This window comes from Callorhinus ursinus, unplaced genomic scaffold (assembly GCF_003265705.2).
Source record: "Callorhinus ursinus isolate GAN/ISIS: 27379988/994484 unplaced genomic scaffold, GSC_fseal_2.0 scaffold24, whole genome shotgun sequence".
NCBI classification, from domain to species: domain Eukaryota; kingdom Metazoa; phylum Chordata; class Mammalia; order Carnivora; family Otariidae; genus Callorhinus; species Callorhinus ursinus.
Genome location: NW_027397086.1, coordinates 7103400 through 7120042, shown reverse-complemented (window position 1 = coordinate 7120042; position 16643 = coordinate 7103400). Strand labels below are relative to the sequence as shown.

Below are 16643 nucleotides of genomic sequence, written 5' to 3'. Positions count from 1 at the left end.
AGCTGGACTCCGGCTCCTGACTTTGGCTGGACCAGCAGCAACTGCCTTCACATTCGTATGGTCTCTGCAGGCTGGTGAAAATGCTGTCTGTGTAGCAGCCTTCAAAGTCTGATCTAAAAGTATCCAGAACAATCATCCTCCAAATAGACTGAGCTCAGAGTCTCAGACCACAGATCGGTTTACAAATCCAGACTCTGGGCCCCTCCTCAGCCCTGCCAAAGCAGCCCCTCTGCTGCAATGTGCATGCCTCTGGTGATGGGGAGCTCACCTCCTCTCAGGAAATCCTCTCCTCTCTGTATAGTTCCACATCATCAAAAGTGTGCCCCCTCTGCTTTTTAACTGAGATGGGACATACATACACGTCCTGTTCTTGATGAAAATGGGATCAGATAGTGTGTGCTCTTCCGTACCCGGCTTTCACTCAACATCACGCCTGTGAGATGGATCCATTTGGTGGCGTGCGTGTATCCGAGGTTTGTTCTTGTTTGTTGCTGCGTAGTATTCCATCGTGTGAAGAGGCCCCTTCTACTGTTGTTTCCAGTTTCTGGCTATTATGAGTAAAGCCCTTTTGCACATTCTTGATCATGTCTCTTGATGGACAGAAGCGCTTGGTTTTCTCACGCATTTCCCTGGGAGCGGACCTGCCAGGTTATGGTGTCGGCCGTGTTTTTGGCTGTAGTAGATGCTGTGGTGCATGGTTTTCCAGGGTGGGGGTTCCATTTTTTGTCCCCATCAGCAACGCATGAAGGTTCCAGTTTCTCCACACGTCCCTGAGTTGGTTGATAGCAGTCTTTTTAACTTTAACCATTCAGGTGGATGGGTGCTAGTAACTCAGTGTGCTTTTAATTTGCCCCGGTGACTAATGAGAAGATCATTTCATGTGCTTCCTGCCCACTTGGATATTCCTCTTTTGTGAAGTGCCCTTTTAAGTCTTCTGCAAATTTGCGGGGGGGGGTTGGGGTTTGTCTTTTTTTTTTTTTTATTTTTGAGAAAAGCACTTGTTAGCATTTAATGATCCCCCTCAAACGTGGCTTCAAGCTACTAGAATGCAGGCGCCCCCAACACCCTTAATCTTCTCCTCTGCTCTTCTACTGAAGAATTTGGCCTTCACGATGACAGGCTGTTTTGGGAGTTTTCCCTTTCCCAAAACTTTGTAGTAGCCCGATCGCACCACATCAATGATAGGAGCAGCTCCAGTCTTGTTTTTGGCGGCATTTACCCGTGTCTGCTCACTGACCAAGGTCCACAGTTTATCAAGGTTGACGGTTGGGCAGAAGCTCTGGTTCCTCTTTAAGTGGTAACGTCTCATACCAGCTTTTCCAAAGTAACCTGGGTGATATTTGTCGAAGTTGATCCTGTAGTGATGCATGCCACCAGCATTACCCCGGCCTCCTGAGTGTTTCCGGTGCTTGCCGATGTGGCCGTGACTCACGTGGCCTTGAAGTTTCTGGGCCTTCCTCAGTCTGGATGGCATGTCGGCAGCCCAGGTGGAAAAGCTGTCTTTTACTTAATGATTTACAGAAGTTTTAAAGTCTATCCTGAGTTTGGGGCCATTGTTGGGCATATGTATGGAGACTACTTTCTCCCAGCCTGTGGCTTGCCTCTCGATTCTCTGAACGGGTCTTTTGGGAAACTAAAGTTCCTAATTTTAATGAAGCCCCAATATATCAGTCTTTTCGTTTATGGTTACTATCTTTTCTGTCCTTGGTTTGATGTAAGAAATCTTGGCTAACCCCAAGTCTGGACATGCCGGTCGGTGGCGGCTAAGAGCTCACTCTCTCGAGCCCAAAGATCTGGTTTTGAACCTCAGTCCTGCCGCTTTCCTGAGCCTCCATTTCCCCATCTGTAAAGGGGGGGTATGCCTCGCTGGGGGACTGTTAGGAACACGGATGAGCTAACACATGTGATGCACTTCGCTCAGCGTTAACAGGGGTTGATTTTTTTCCACTGTTGAGAGCCTTATCTGGACTCTTCTAGGATTCAAGCACCCACCTGGAAGGACAGTTGATCATTTGCTTCCCAGAGCCTGGCCACTGCACCCCACCCCCCTGGACACTTGGCAGAAACATGTATCCCCAGCTGCCCAGCCCCCAGACCAAGTCTCGGGTTTGGGGCCGGCCCTGTCCCCAGGGGCTTTTCGTGCCCTCCCCAGTGTGGGAGCTCCAGTCTGGCCTAGCCCTCTCATCTGACTGAGCCGGGGAGAGGAGGAGAGGGAGCCCGAGGCCCGATCTCTCCAACGCCCATGCCTTCCCCTCCCCCTCACATCCTTCTCTGCACAGAGCATAAGCACCCACCCACCCCCATCCTGTGTTTCAGTGGGGACGCCTTACTACATGTCACCGGAGAGGATCCACGAGAACGGCTACAACTTCAAGTCTGACATCTGGTCTCTGGGCTGTCTGCTGTATGAGGTGAGTGTCTGGCTCACAGCTCAGCGGCTTTCAGTGGGGTGTGCTTGGCAGGGGCCCAGCCCGGGTGGGACTCACCCCACCAGCTCCAGGTGGGACTGCAGGAATGGGTGACGTCCAGCCACCTGTGGCACCAGCTCCATCTGGGTCCTGGCCTTCACCCTGCTCGGCCCAATGTCTGCCTGATTAACGTCGGGCTGGAGGAGCTTGTTAGAGGTGTGGCCGGTGGCAGACTGGGTACTGTGTCACTCGTGGGCAGCTCCGATCTGCAAAGGGAGATGGATGAGAAACAGGGTCCAGTCCGCCTGCATGACGGAGGGGGCACAGACAGGGGGTCTGGCTGCCCAGTTTCCCTGATAACCAGGGCGCTCTCGTCCACTGTTGGTCATTCACCCATACATCAGGCCTCATGCAGGGCCCTGGGGACAGAGGAGTCAGCTCTGGCCCGTGCTTCTGACATGCTCCTCACAGAGGGTGTCCACACTCTTCCAGGCTCAGCAGCACGGGCCTCACTAAAGACCACTGTCCCCTCCCCTGAGCTGTGAAATGGAGCCATCAGATGGCCATTTCTGGCCAGTCTGGATGGAGGGACGGGCATATTTCTAAGTCTTGGCAGGCTCAGACAGGAGACGACATGAGCATGTTGTGACCGGCCCCCCGGAGGTCTGGGAGCACAAGCCATTCCTAAGCTATGACACTGTTGCAGCCGCCAGGGGAGGGAGGGAGGCCTGAGGCCTCCAGTATCTTTGAGCTGGCGGCCCCAACCTCCAGCACCCTGGCCTGGACCACCTAGTTCTGGACAGCTCTGGGATTCTGTGCACCTTGCTGAGCCTGCCCCCCCATCTGTAAAATGGGAATAGTTCCCCATCCCATACCGTCCCCGTCTGGATAAATGGAAGAACAGACATGAAAGGCTTTGAAAAATCCTCCGAGGGCTATGAGACACCAAGCACAGTTTGCTTTTAAAATTGGAATCTTGATTATTTTTCTGCTTTCCCTGGAGCTGACTTGAGCACGTGTGGGGTCTGGTTTGGAGCAGATAAGCTAAAGAGACTTATTCTCAAGCTGACGTGGCCCAACTGTTAGGGCAGCGATGCTCAAGATAGTGCCAAGGCCCGCCCCCTCCCCGGGGGGCGTTTGGGGGTCACAGAGACTGGCTTCTTTGCTTCCTTGGGACTGTGGACTCTGGGAATGGAGCTCACAGTCCTCGGGTATACACTGAAGGAATAAGCTGCCCACTGCCGACCCACATAGGGCCCGCGGTGGCTCCTGTGGCCAGGGTCTTTGGTGGTATGTCCCCCGCCCCCCGCATTACTGTGTGAGACTTTGAGGTCAAAATGGATCCCTTTGCAAGGTTTAAAGTTCGCAGCATCTCTGTTGTAAGAGCAGACATTTCATTTTAAAGAAGTGGCCTAGTGATCACAGAAGAAGCCAGGTGGCATCTGTGGCTGGGACCCCCTTCTCCTGGAGGTTAGCAGTGTGGACGGCCCCCACTGTCATCTTGAAGTGAGTCAGGCCCTGACAGTCAGAGATGGGGCGCAGACCTGCTTTCTGGGACCCCGCAGGACATCTGTTGTGGGAGGAATTCTTTGAATGGCCACCAAACGGGGGCAGCCAGGCTGAGGCGGTGCCCAGCTGGTGGCCGCAGTGGGTCGGGGAGTGCGGGGCGGTTCCTGGCCCCCTTGGGTGGAAGAGGGCTGCGTTGTGTCTCCTTCCCCTGTCCCTGTCTCTCTGCACAGACTGGCTGGTGTGGGGTTTGGGAGTGCGGAGTGGCTGGGGGTAGGTGATGAGCTAGGGAAGGACAGTGGGTGCGGGAGGGAATCTGGAGGGAAATCAGCATCTTTGGCAACAAGAGAAAAGAGATGAAAGTCAGCACGTTCTCAGCAAGGATGACAGGAAAGAAACCTGCTTGTAGTCGGTGTCCCACGTGGCTGCACATTTGTAACGGCCCCAGAGGGCTGGTTTGGTTTCGTTTTGCTGAGAAGGAATTAAAACCAGGTGGGCAAACCTCCAGAGTCACACAGAAGCTCTGGTACTGGGTGGGGTCTGTCACCCAAGATGAATCAATGACTTTGGGGTCTCTCCAGCCGTCTCTCCAAGTCCAGGTGAACACCACGGCCACCAGGGCTGCTAAGGCCAGTGACAAAGCCAAGCCCAGGTCATACGCCACCCCAGCCCTCCCCAGGCTCAGTGCTCCAGCTTCAACAGCCCTGCCCCCCTGCCCAGGCCTGGGGTCTGAGGAGGGGATTCCATCCCCCTACTACCTGGGCACCGTCCATCTGGGTGTCAGTCCTCAGGGGGAGGGAATGCCGCTCCTGGTCTCCCCAGGCCCAAGCAGATGCCCTCAGCGTGGCAGGGGTTAGGGGGTGGGTGCGATTTTGAATCGCACTGTGTGCACACGCAAGCACACAGCTAACTCGCACGGCTGCAGTAATTCGGGTGAGTGCGGGCCCACTCTGGTCGGAAGGACTTGAGTTCAAGGCTCCGCTTCTTCCCTCACCCCATAAAAGGCCCTGGGGGCCAGTCAGCATCTCCCTCCGGGAGCTTCCCTTGCCCCAGTGCGCACGAACACGAGCGGAGTCTGGCTCAGAGAAGGCCCTCCGACAATGGCAAGCAGGTTGCTGACGCCCACCACTACCCCCTGGCTGCCGGGTATCTGCCGCCTACCTCTGGCAGCGAGGCCCCTCCAACCGGCTCCATTTCCCTTTTTGCTCTGGCCAGTGGGAAGCCGAAATGCACCTTGGTCTCCTTTTCTGTGGAGGACTCGGCTCTGTCCTCCTGTCCTCCTGGATGTTGTCTCCGGGCCAGATGGCTGGTTCATCTTATTTTTCCATTCCGGGTTTGCGGTTTCCGGAAGCCGCTTCCTGCCCGGGTGAACCCTGAGGGTCTCCAAACACAGACACGTGGGCCTTGTAGGGTGTGAGACCTGCGTGTGACGGGTGGCTTTGCTCCCCTCCCGGGGGCCAGAGGATGGCAGCTAGCTCTCCGTGCTCGTGCCAAGCCTGTGGCACAGAGCCACCCTGCTCCCTGCCCGAGCCTTTGTCTCAGCTCCCGGAGGCAGATGCCCGCCTGGGGCCCGCAGTGCCCGGTTCGACAGTCCCGGGGAGGCCATCCTCTGCATCTCGTCTGTGGCACCAAGCACGTGTCTCAACCAGGCAGTGTCTGCGCTCGTGGCTTCCGAGCATCAGGCTCTGGTTCAGCCAAGCTGATATATTTGTTGGCAGCGTGTGGGGCCCTGCGGCTCGCAGCCAGGGAGGGACGTCCTGGCCGTGGGAAGTCGGTGAAATCCGTCAGGTCCTTCGGGCACGGTCGTCCTCGGGGCCAGTGGGCACGGATCACCACCCGAGGCCCTGGGCCTCCCACAGAAGAGGGCTCGCGTGGCCCTCAGAGGATGTCAGGCAGCAGGGGCTCTGTGGCGGGCCACCACCCCTCTCCCCGCTGCCCCAGCCCTGCGGGGAGCGGATGTTTCCCCAGCAGACAGGGAGGGAGATGCATCTGGGCCCAGGGCTTAGTAATTGGGAGGAAGCATCCCGCAGACACGACTGGAGCTCCCGCTACACAGCCTGTGGTGTGTTCCAGAAGCGCTGCCAGCCTGAAGAGCTGTCACAGAGGCTCCCCACCCACACACCCCCTCCAGACCACCTCCGCCGATTCAGTGCAGCCCGGGGGGGGACCCATCTGAGCCAGGGTGGCCTGAAGTGACGGCGCGGAGCCAGAGGAAACCTGCCCCCTGTGCACAGGCCTGCCCTTCCCCGAGCCCTGGCCTGGGCCTGAAGTCTCAGAAGCCCCCTGTGTCTCCTCTGGCTGCTCTAACAGGTTATCACAAAGTTGACTGCTTCGTACAACATAAAATTATTCGCTTACGGTTCTGAGGGCCAGAAGTCCAGAATCCATTTCAGCAGACAAAAGGCAAGGCGTTGGTGGGGCTGGTTCCTTCTGCAGGTTCTAGGGAGAATCCACTTCCGGGCCTCTTCCGTGGAAAATGGAGAGGCTCGTGACACCCTCCTCACACCACTCGGGACACACGTCCTGCTCTCGCGTAGTCAGGCCCCTTGGCCTCCCTCTTACAGGGACACTTGAGATTACATTTAAGACCCACCTGGACCACCCAGAATTGTTTCCCACCAGGGGTCCTTAAATGGATCACACCTGCTGAATCCTTTTTGCCATTGAAGGTAACACATTCACAGGCGTCACGGATGAAGATGCTGGCATCTCTGGGGGCCTTTCTTCAGCCCACCATACCCCCTATCACCTGGGCAGCCAGGCATCCACTGAGGACCTCCTGAGCTCACCTGAAGATGCTGATGTCGACCCATGGCTAGTGAGGAGCGGCCACAAAGCACTTCACCTGGCTCGTGCCCCTGGGGGGCGGTGCCCACTGGGATCTGTCTCGAAGAGGTCAGCATGAGGAGGAACAGGCCAGACGGCTCAGCAGCTGGGAGCGGCACTGCCCTGGACGTTGGGGTGAATCACGAGAATCACACGAGGCCAGTCCCAGCCTCGTTATAAGGGAGGAAACCGGCTCAGGGAGGTGGGGAGACTCCCCAGGGTCACAAAGCAAGGAAGTGACCAAGATGGGCACTGGTCCCCAGGCTGCCTGGCAGGTCCCACTCCCCTGTGGACAAGAGCTAGGCCCTGGGCAGCCGCAGGGCAGGACTCCACACTGGGGTAAGTGCGACTGCGGTGGAGAAGGGGACCGTGGGCCTCGGCCCAGAGGCCCTGGGAGATGAAAGCCAGGCCGTGAGGAGCCCCAAGTGACTACAGTGCCCCCCCGCCCCTCCGGTAGCAGGAGCCTCCGGCGGAGACACCAGTGTTAGAAGGCCCGGGGCTTTGTTTTCATTACCCAGCACGCCCTGCAGAGGCGCCCGGCCCACAGCGCGGGCTCTACAGAATTTATTTATTTACACGTGAGCTCAGTTCTGAGCACAAAGCTGAAGGAACTGGCTCATCCAACGCCAGCCCCAGGATCCTCGGCAGGTGACCTTCCACAGCAGCCTCGGGAGACTGAGAGCCAGCAAGAAAGCAGCAGGGGAACCAGACTAAGGATCACCTGCCCCTTGTACAGAATCCTGTTTGGAATTCTGGCTGGACCCAGAGAAGAGTCTGGGTGCCCTTTGGCTTGTGGGGGAACAGGGCTGCAGACCACTGGTGACTGGCCTCTGGGTGCAGCCTTCACTCCAGGATGTGCTCAGGAGATACTAGGTGACAAGATGAGTGTCTGAGGCCCTGACAGGGCAGGAGTCAAAGGCAGTTGCTGTCACCTCTGAAGTCAGAGTCCCCTTCTCCCTCTGACATCTCAGATCACACACCAGTTTTTCTGAGCCCTCCCGGCGGGGGTGAGTGGCCACACTCTCCCACTTCCTGGCTGTGTGTCATCCCCATAATGCCAGAGACGAAAAGTTCTGCATCTGAGGAGCGGGGCTGAGCGCCACGGCTCTTGCAGTTCTGACAAGGCCAACGGGATCAGCCCCAAACGGCGAGTTCGCAGCCACATCGACCAGGCAGAAGTGGGTGGTCGCCTGGTTGCCGGTGCCAGGATCTCAGCATTCAGGGTAATTGTTCTAATCCCAGCACCTCGAGCAGCCCCAGAGGTTCCTTCACAGCCCAGTGCCCTGATCTGGGTGGAAGGCCCATGGCTGGCAGCTGGAATCTGCTTTCGTGGATGGAGAAGGTGCTGTTGGCAGGAAGCCCTCTGCTGACCCTGTTCAGGACAGTGTGGGAGCGTCCCGCAAGGGAGGGAGGGATGCTCTGAAGGAGATGCTGGCTTGGGGCTCACCCCCCACCGTTTTCTGGAGCCCTTTTGGAACCCTAAAGAGCAAGGTTTGTGTAAATCAGAACGGCTTGTTAAAAGGATTAGCCAGTCTCCCAGGTCCAACACATGAAAAACCAGAACCTGTGTCAGTGGGCCAACATTTTAAATGTTCTTTCTGCTGTGAACAGAAACACTTTCCAGGAAAATCCATCTTAATCATCCAGCCACGACTCGGAGGGCACCCAGCTCACCCCGAGTGACCGCCCTGGAGCCTCAGCTGCTCTCTGCTGTGGCAACAGATGTCCTTTTGAAACTGCCCAATTAACCCTTTGCACCCAAGGCTCTCATTTTAACTACTGGAAATGCATCACCCGAGCAATGCCATTTTGCACACTCGGTTGAGCCGCCCCCTCCCCCCCAGCCCCCGCCCCGGTCAGGCTGGCGGAGCCCGCGGTGGGCATGGCCTCCACAAGCTCCTCCTTCCCGGCCAAGTGCCAGGTCACTTGCTGCAGCCCTCCTCCAGGGGCTTGGCGCCCCTAGTCACAGGAGGAGACGTGAGGAGGAGCGGTGAAGCTGGCACCGAACGCCCCCCTGAAAGCACTCGGCATGGCGCAGGCGCCTGGGCCCGCAGGTGCTTCCCCAGGTGGACTCCTGGGCCGGGGCCAGAGGAAACCAGTCTCCAGGCCACACCGTGCTGTCTCCCCAAAGGCCTTCTGTAAACCCATGGACGCCACCTGGGCTCGGAAGCTCCCTGGGCCCTCCTGACGGAGACAGGCCCTGCTCCTGGGGCCACCAGACCTGTCCACAGGGGCGAACAGAGGACAGGGACAGACCAGGAACACTAAAGCCAGGGTCATCCGCAGACCCAACGCCCATGGCTTTCTCCCTGCCCTGCGTTAGGGCTCACTGGCCTGCCCTCCGGGGCCCGAGGACAAGTGAGGATTGCTCAGGTAGCCCGGGAGCCCTGGCCAAGCAGTCTGTGTGGAGTGGCCTTGGCAGCCTGGCTCCTCGAAGGGAACCGAGGCCAAACAGACAGCCAGGCGCAATTACCCGACGGCACTTCATTAGCAGGGGGCGTTGGGCCGTCTTGGCGGCAGACAACAGTGAGCGGGAGTGACAAGCAGCACTTGAATGCCATTACGGATTAATCAGCAGATGGGGCCGGCGGGCACTGTGCTGGGCTGCGGCGCAGCCTGCCCGAGGCTCAGCCCGCCGGACGCAGCTGCCCCGAGCTCCCGTGAACCTCCGAGCAGTGCCCTGAGGGATGGGCCGGGGAGTCCAGATACCCTCCAGAAAGGGGAATCCCGGCAGCTCCCCGACTGGGGGAGACCCTCCCCGCCTCGCCCAACCACCATCACAGTCCTCTCGCTTCCCAGTGCCCCCGGGTAGGACAGCCCGGCTTGTGGCGCCTCCCGTGCCGGCCGAGCCCAGAGCACTGCAGGTGGAACCTTTTCCGTCTTTCGGACTAAGACAGCCGAGGCCAGACACACAGCAAGAGAGTGCAGAAGTGGGATTCAGGCAGGCTGCAGCACCACACAGGTGCTGGCCCTCAGCCCCGGAGCTTCAGGCCCCCTCCCTGACGTCTGGGCATCCGGTTTCTACAGAGAGCCCGAGCTGCTGCCCCCAACTCCAGGCCCTCAGACAGCAGCTCTGTGATGGGCTAGTGACAACAGCCAGAATGAAAAGCAAAAACGAAAGGCCTCACCTCCCCACCCCACCCCTCAAAATGCTAGTCCTTGGGTAAGTAATTTCCTCGGTGCATTACTTAGACACCCTCCCGTGGGTGTCTTCGGAATTGCTTCTTAGAAATCCAAGACAATGCACCACAGAGAGCTTGCTGGGCCCAGGCACGAGTCCCAGTGAGCAGAGCCTGTTCCCCCATCTGCTGTGTGCACACGACCAGAATCCGTCCCGGAGGCCTGGGGCGTGAGGTGGGTGTGCCTGCACGCGGCTGGCCCTCCGTATTCAGCTCCCCCCCCCCCCCCCCCCCGTTGCCTTTAAAGTTTTGTCACTGAAGCCTCGTCATTTAATTCGCTTTTAGGACAAAAATCATGTTAAAACTGCTACTGTGCTGTATCCCAGCTCCCACAGGGTTTTCAGGAAATCCTGCTGGACAGTCTCCACCAAGGACCAGAGAAGGACACCACCCCAATCTGGAGTGGTCCCTTCTGCCCCTGGACCTCAAGGCTGCAGACTCATGTTTCTCATCCCCCTTCCCTTGCAGATGGCAGCTCTCCAGAGCCCCTTCTATGGAGATAAAATGAATCTCTTCTCCCTCTGCCAGAAGATAGAGCAATGTGACTACCCACCTCTCCCTGGAGAACATTACTCTGAGAAGGTGAGTTTGCCGCCCCCAGGCCTGGGGAGCTTAATGGCCGGCATTGGCTTGAGAGGAGAGGCATTTCCAAAATGCCATGGCTGTGGGCTTGAACTTGGGTGCGCTTAACTGGGTGGAGAAGGGAAGATTTGTGGGGAAGTGACCCAGGTTTCAGGGGGGAGGGAAGTAGATGAATGTTACTAAAGAGGTCTCAGACACCAGCGTGGGCCCCCAGCGGCAGGACGTGTCCCGCCCACTGGCCCAGAAGCCAGCAGAAGCTGGTCAGTGAGGCCCCGTTGGCTCACTTCTGCCCCTTTGGCTCCCAACCCGGTGCTTGAGTGTGAGGCCAGCCACTGCAGGTCCCAGACAAGGGCCCCATGTGGTGGCAGACGGGGAGGCAGGAGGTGGCGGGGCCTTGGCTTGCCCCACCCCCAGCCGGCTGCCACTTGATCCTGTGACAGGAAACCCCGGCAAGCGGACTGGGCTCCTTGCTGTCCCGGACCTAAGTCACACCTTGGGCTCTTACTTGCAACATTCTGCTCTGGGTGCAAGGGTTCTGGACACAGACGGACATGTCTGGCATTGGGTCCGTGCCAGGAATGACCTGTGTCTTCCTCAGTGCCGTCTTCTGGAAAATAGGGCTAATATTTCACCTCTGTGAATAAAATGCGCAGACGAAATGACGGGTTTACCACACAGCATGACTAAGGGTGCAGACAGATGTGTACATTTAACATAATCCCCTCCCTGTTCTTGGGTGAGTCAGTGAACTTTTCGGAGCCTCAGTCTCCTCATCTGTAATAACATGGGGATAATCCTAGAGGCTGCCTCCCAGGGTCAGTGTAAGGATTAGGTCATGCATGTGACATGCTCAGCTTAGCACCAGGCTGACATTGACCCCAAGGCCACCAAAAGGAGCCACCAGCTGTAACAAAGGGCATGGCTCCGAGTAAATGCTCTGTGCCAACCATCAGTGTTCTGTCAAGGGCCACCCTAGAGGATGTGGAGGGGACTCCGAGACCTCCCTGGGCCCACCCTGCAGGACCACAGGCTACTGTGGCAGGCTAACAGCGCACATTTGTGACCCACCATTGAGTCCTCCCTCACCTCCATTTTACCAAGGAAACTTGAGACACAGATACGTTAACGTAACTTGCCCAAAGTCACGTAACTCACAAGTGGTGAAGGCAGGATTTGAACCCAGAGATCCTGCACCCAGCCACTGTGCTATCCTGTTTCTTGATGGCACACCTCAGTAGCCAGTGGTCCAGCTGCGCTGAGGCGCCCCTGTGCAGCTTGCGGCAGTCCCAATCCTGAAGACTCTGAAGGCTCTGGAAGGAGCAGCCGTTGTCCACCAGGGGCTTGGGCTGCAGAGACCGGGTCTCCCAGTGTGTCCTCACGCTGTGTCCAGCCAGGCCAACCAAAAGGGTCATCAGCCACCCTTCTCTTGGCAGCCTTCATACTTAGCGCCACGCTCACTGGCTTTGCAGACTCCCAGAGGACGGAGAGTGAGGGTCGGGAGGACACATTCCTAGAGGGTTGATCAGTGCACGCTCTGTCATGGCTTCTGCCTCAGCGGCTTACAAAGTTCTTCTATGTCTCCTCGAAGGAAGTACTTATGCTCTGGAGTGGAAGTTGGCAGGAAAGGTCAAGCTAATAGATTTCTTAACCACTTAATTGCTGCATTTAGTTTTTCTTTTTCACCTTTTTAAATTTGAAAATCTGTTACTATTTACAAGCAGCACAGACTTGGAACTTGGAGCAAATCAAAACTTCTCTGTGCCCGTTTCCTACCTATAAATGGCAACTGTAATCTCTGCCTAATAGAAGCTGAAATGAAATGAATCTGCATAAAGCCCTCAGCCCCCTTCTCTCTCGTCAGTCACTCCAACTCTGTGACCTCGTACTCCCCAGAGCATCCGGCTTTCACCAGTTACGTTCAGCATTTCTAGGCTGTGTGTTAGGAAGTGAGAGGTGCTTCTTAGCACTGGAGTTGCTCAGCACACCTCACTTTTGAAGTTTACATCACCTCTTAGAAAGGGGTATAAAAGACACTTTATTGTTTTTCTCTTGGTTTCCGAAGTTTTCAGACATCCTCTTACTGCCAACTGCGCAGTCTACTCACTGAGTAATTGGGAGTCACAATGACTTTACCTTCATCCATTTTTCTTGGGTACATGAACTTGTCCAACTGCCTTCCCCTGAATACTGTAAGGTTCCAGAAGTATTATCTCATCACGGGCAACCTCAGACTCCAGGAGTGTTCAGGCCAGCCACAGGCCCAGCGGCAGCTGCCTGTCCAGGGGCTTCCCAGTGCTTATAAAGCAGTGGAATCCCAAAAAGGCAGCACACAGGTTGGAGGGAAGCTCACAATGCCTGACCCAGGGAAACCTCATTTGCAGCCTGAAGCACCTCAGGTGTGAAACACGGAGCGTGGACAGTAGCCCCAGGGCCCCCACCTGACCCCTCCACCCTCCCCAGACTCCCTGAGCATGGCCACCGAGTCCACATGAGCCCTCTCATTCAGGACCAACCCTCTCTCTGCTGCTGCCCACCCCCCCAACCCTGCAGGGCCAGCCAGCCCCTCCAGCACCAGGTACTTAAATGAAAAAATTGCAGTGAGCCCAGTGATGCAAGTGAAGATGTAGGCTTTTTAAGGTCATTATTTTAATTACCATTAAAATAATTGGCACTCTGGCTATCAGAAGAACGGAGGCGATCAGAGGCTCAAGGCGCCCCTCCCCCAGCCCGAGGCGGGAGCAGCCTTCAGTGTCTGTATAATTAAAAGCTCCGTCTTTCATGCGCACAATAAAGAGGCCAGGGGGTGGGCAGACTGCAGCCCTGCTGCATGTTAATGCATTTATTATGATCAATAAGCCCTCGCCTTGAGTTTTGTCCTCTGGTTTGGGTATCTGCATGACTGACAGTGTGCGCGCACACACACACACGTGTGGGCAGCTGGAAGTTCACAACTGTTTGGACAGAGCCACTCAACAGAGTCTCAAGGTGTGGCCTTGGGGCCACACCGGCCTAGCACTGGTGCCAACTGTGACTGCCCACCCGTCGCTCACCTGCGTGCCGCGCCCCCCTCGGTAGCTGTGAGGGCTGAGTTTGTGCAGACCAAGCGCGGGCGCGGGGCCTCCACGAGGCTGTCTCCTGAAAAATAACATGCCGTTCTCGCCCTTACAGTTACGAGAACTGGTCAGCATGTGCATCTACCCCGACCCCAACCAGAGACCCGACATCGGATATGTGCACCAGGTTGCCAAACAGATGCACGTGTGGACTTCCAGCACCTGAACGTGGACGCAGCACGCCTTCTCAGAGCCGCACCACTTTGCCTTACTTGAGTCTTCTCTCCGAAGTGGCCGCCTGGTAGCCTAGATCATCAACTAAGACAAGAGGGTTTGGCGGGTTCCCCAGAGGGTACCCCGGGCTTCACAGCAGGTGCTGAATGCAGGGGGAGGGGCACTGGTCACAGGGTCACCGGTGGTCACATTCGAAAGTCCTTTCTTTAAACTGTTTGTGGACAATCTCAGCTGGCTTGTTACCAAGGGTGAGCGGTTCAGCGAGCCACCGACATACCCCTTATATCTGGATTGTAATGTGAATCTTTAGGATAATTCCTTCAGTGACCTGTCAGGTTTATAAGAACAGGAGAATTACAGGAGACTGTGTGACTTGTCGTGAGCCTTTCAAATTGGTTATAGCAAGTTCAGTTTAGCTCTTAGAATCTTTTCAAAAAAATCAAGCTGTGTGCTTGCTCTGTTGTAAAAGGATAAAATGGAAATAATTTTTTTTAAGTAGAGTGGAGATTTTCCTAATATTTTTATGTATGTTTATAACGTGATGAATGACGATGAGGAGAACCCAGCATCTGGCACAGAGTTTCAGAAGGCAACCGGTATTTCGTGAGCCAGGGGTGTTTTCTGTGCAGTCCCGCTCAGCCCTCCCCTCCCGAGCACCTGCTCCGTCCCAGGCATCTCAGGCCCTCCCTCCACCACCTGCTGGAAGGCCGGCAGTTCATTTAACAGTCAGTGTTAGGCATTCTCCTCTGTGGGAAGGAAGCACAGGATACCAAAAACAAATATAAACCAGGCCCTCAGGCCATCCTCTGTACAAGTTCTGGTTCTGCAACTGCCTACCATGACCCTAGGTGACTCTCTCAGCCTCTCTGAGCCTTAGTTTGCTCATCTGTAAAATGGGACTAAGAGTATCTACCTTCAGCCTTGCTGGCAGAATTGGAAATAGGCAAGTGACCTAGCACATTGCAGATGATCCAAAAATGGTAGCCACTCACCCACCCCTTCACAAAACTGAAGTCCATGGACCATGTAAGTCAAGAATTAACGTACAACTACATTATATGCATAGGAAACCAGAACTATGTTCATTTATTTCTTGTTCCCAAATAGGATTAACTGTGAAGACTAATTTATAAATGTGAACTTAAGGAAAACTCAAGCTCTGAAGGAAATAGTTTGAATTCTGCTTTTCTACTCAAGTTAATCCTCAAATGGTCTAAGTTGTCACCCATCGACTTGGTGACAGTTCAGCCCTCCAGATAGAGACATGCCCGCCCAGTCAGTCAGCGTTCTGGTCAGGTGCTCTGATTGCTGCCAACTTGCTGACCAGGGGCCCAGGCCTCCCTGGGGATAAAGGACTTGGGCTGGGCCCCTGCTCTGTTTCCACGTGTGAACTCTGTTCTACTGTAACCCTGTCGGGTTTGAGACATTTTCTTCAGATGCAATCTTTGCTTTGTACTTGTTCTCCATGTTTGAAATAAAATGGGGTAAGAGGGGTCACTTCTGTGAGTGAGTGAGTATAATTCACAGATAACTCTAAAACAGCTTCATGTGACAGCACAATTTCCCCAGGCACCTTTAAAAGCACAATTTCTCAGGCCCCAGACATTCTGAGTAATCTTGGAATTTTTTTAAGCTCCCCAGATAATTTTGATAATCGTCGGCCAGGACACTGCCCTAAATAATTCCATTGTTCTCCCTACCCTACTCCTTGCAATTTAACAAGGGCAGCTGCCCCAAGAGTGGGTTCAGTCTGGAAGATCATGGTGCTGGGACTCTTTCCCGTGTACCCCAGCCATGCTATCTCTGGGGGAGAGTCAAGGCCCTATCTCCTGCCTAGCACTTGCCACTAGAAGTTTTTCTGATTCCACACATTTTTTTGCACATATTCTGCTTACGGCTCTCAGAGCCTCTATTGTGTCACCTGTGGCAGAATCAGCCACAGACGTGGATGAACTTGCTCTCGGCACGCCACTCATGTTCAACACCATGAGAGCAACTCTGCTCACCAGGACCCTCTGGAGGCGTGAAATTTCAGCCATTCACCAGGCCTGAGTGCTTGTGAAATGATGGTATCCTAATTACCACAAACAGTAAAGCCCCAAAGCATTCCTGCGACTTCTGTGAAACTGGCCAACGAGCAGTTCACCCAGTTTTATGCAGGTATGGCGAAGCCAACTGTCCACCTACCTGTTTTTTCTTGGTATTTAGAACTGGTGTCTCTACTTGTTTCCTACTTGGCTGCTGAGGTAAAAGGCTGCGCTGCCTTCACTCTAAAAAAGCAAAACAAAACAAGAAAACCTGGGACCACCCCGAACACAGAGAAAAAGTTAGCACAAGGGGTGGGTAGAAAGGTTCATCTGACTTCCGTGACAGATGAGGCCTCACCTGCTTTTAGGAGGAGGGTTACGTTGCTCTTAACACCTGTGTGAATGCAGACGGGCACTGGGGGACGGATTAATATCCTGAAGGGGGGGAGGGGCAGGTCAATGAGCCTTACTGGCCAAAGAACCACACAACCTCCAGACCTCAGCCATTCAATCCGATTTTCATTTTTTTATTGGGTCTCATTCAGCAGACACTGCGCCAAATGAAGGTCTTATGGGGGAGCCGCCACTGCTCCCCACCCCCCATCTCGTAGAGCACTAATCAGCCCATCAGGGTGATTCCCATCCTGCTCAAAGCCCAGGTACTCCACGGACACCATTCAGGAAGTGTCCATTGTTTGAACTGTTTCTTCCAGCACCTCGATTTCCAGGGTGGTGACTTTTTCAGTGAGGACTGCAGTGGTCCCTTTCTCACACCTGTACCGGCCAAACCTAGTGGGAGAAAAAAGCAGAGTTAGGATCCCCTCAAGG

At 55.3% G+C, this 16643-nt stretch overlaps 3 protein-coding genes across 4 annotated transcripts in view; 1 reads left to right on the top strand and 2 right to left on the bottom strand.

The window, feature by feature from the left end:
• NEK6 (NIMA related kinase 6) overlaps nucleotides 1–15285 on the top strand; it is an 84290-nt gene extending 69005 nt beyond the window's left edge. For both annotated transcript variants that reach the window (XM_025888266.2, XM_025888265.1), the window contains exons 8-10: nucleotides 2317–2411; nucleotides 10388–10501; nucleotides 13670–15285. In XM_025888266.2, the coding sequence (XP_025744051.1) occupies nucleotides 2317–2411; nucleotides 10388–10501; nucleotides 13670–13780 (320 nt within the window). In that variant the 3' untranslated portion in view covers nucleotides 13781–15285. The remainder of the gene's footprint in view (nucleotides 1–2316; nucleotides 2412–10387; nucleotides 10502–13669) is intronic.
• Nucleotides 1006–1589, bottom strand: LOC112836484 (large ribosomal subunit protein uL15-like). Its single transcript, XM_073905759.1, has one exon. The coding sequence runs from the start codon at nucleotides 1472–1474 to the stop codon at nucleotides 1034–1036; it is 441 nt and encodes a 146-aa protein (XP_073761860.1). The 5' UTR covers nucleotides 1475–1589; the 3' UTR covers nucleotides 1006–1033.
• Nucleotides 15286–16321: 1036 nt separating the features above from the next.
• The window catches only part of PSMB7 (proteasome 20S subunit beta 7), a 60134-nt gene continuing 59812 nt past the window's right edge, over nucleotides 16322–16643 (bottom strand). Inside the window, exon 8 of the mRNA XM_025888267.2 lies at nucleotides 16322–16604. Within this exon, the coding sequence (XP_025744052.1) occupies nucleotides 16493–16604 (112 nt within the window). The 3' untranslated portion in view covers nucleotides 16322–16492. The remainder of the gene's footprint in view (nucleotides 16605–16643) is intronic.

Excerpts from the sequence above, each read along its gene's own strand:
- LOC112836484 (XM_073905759.1), bottom strand. The coding sequence starts at position 1,474 with ATGCCATCCAGACTGAGGAAGGCCCAGAAACTTCAAGGCCACGTGAGT.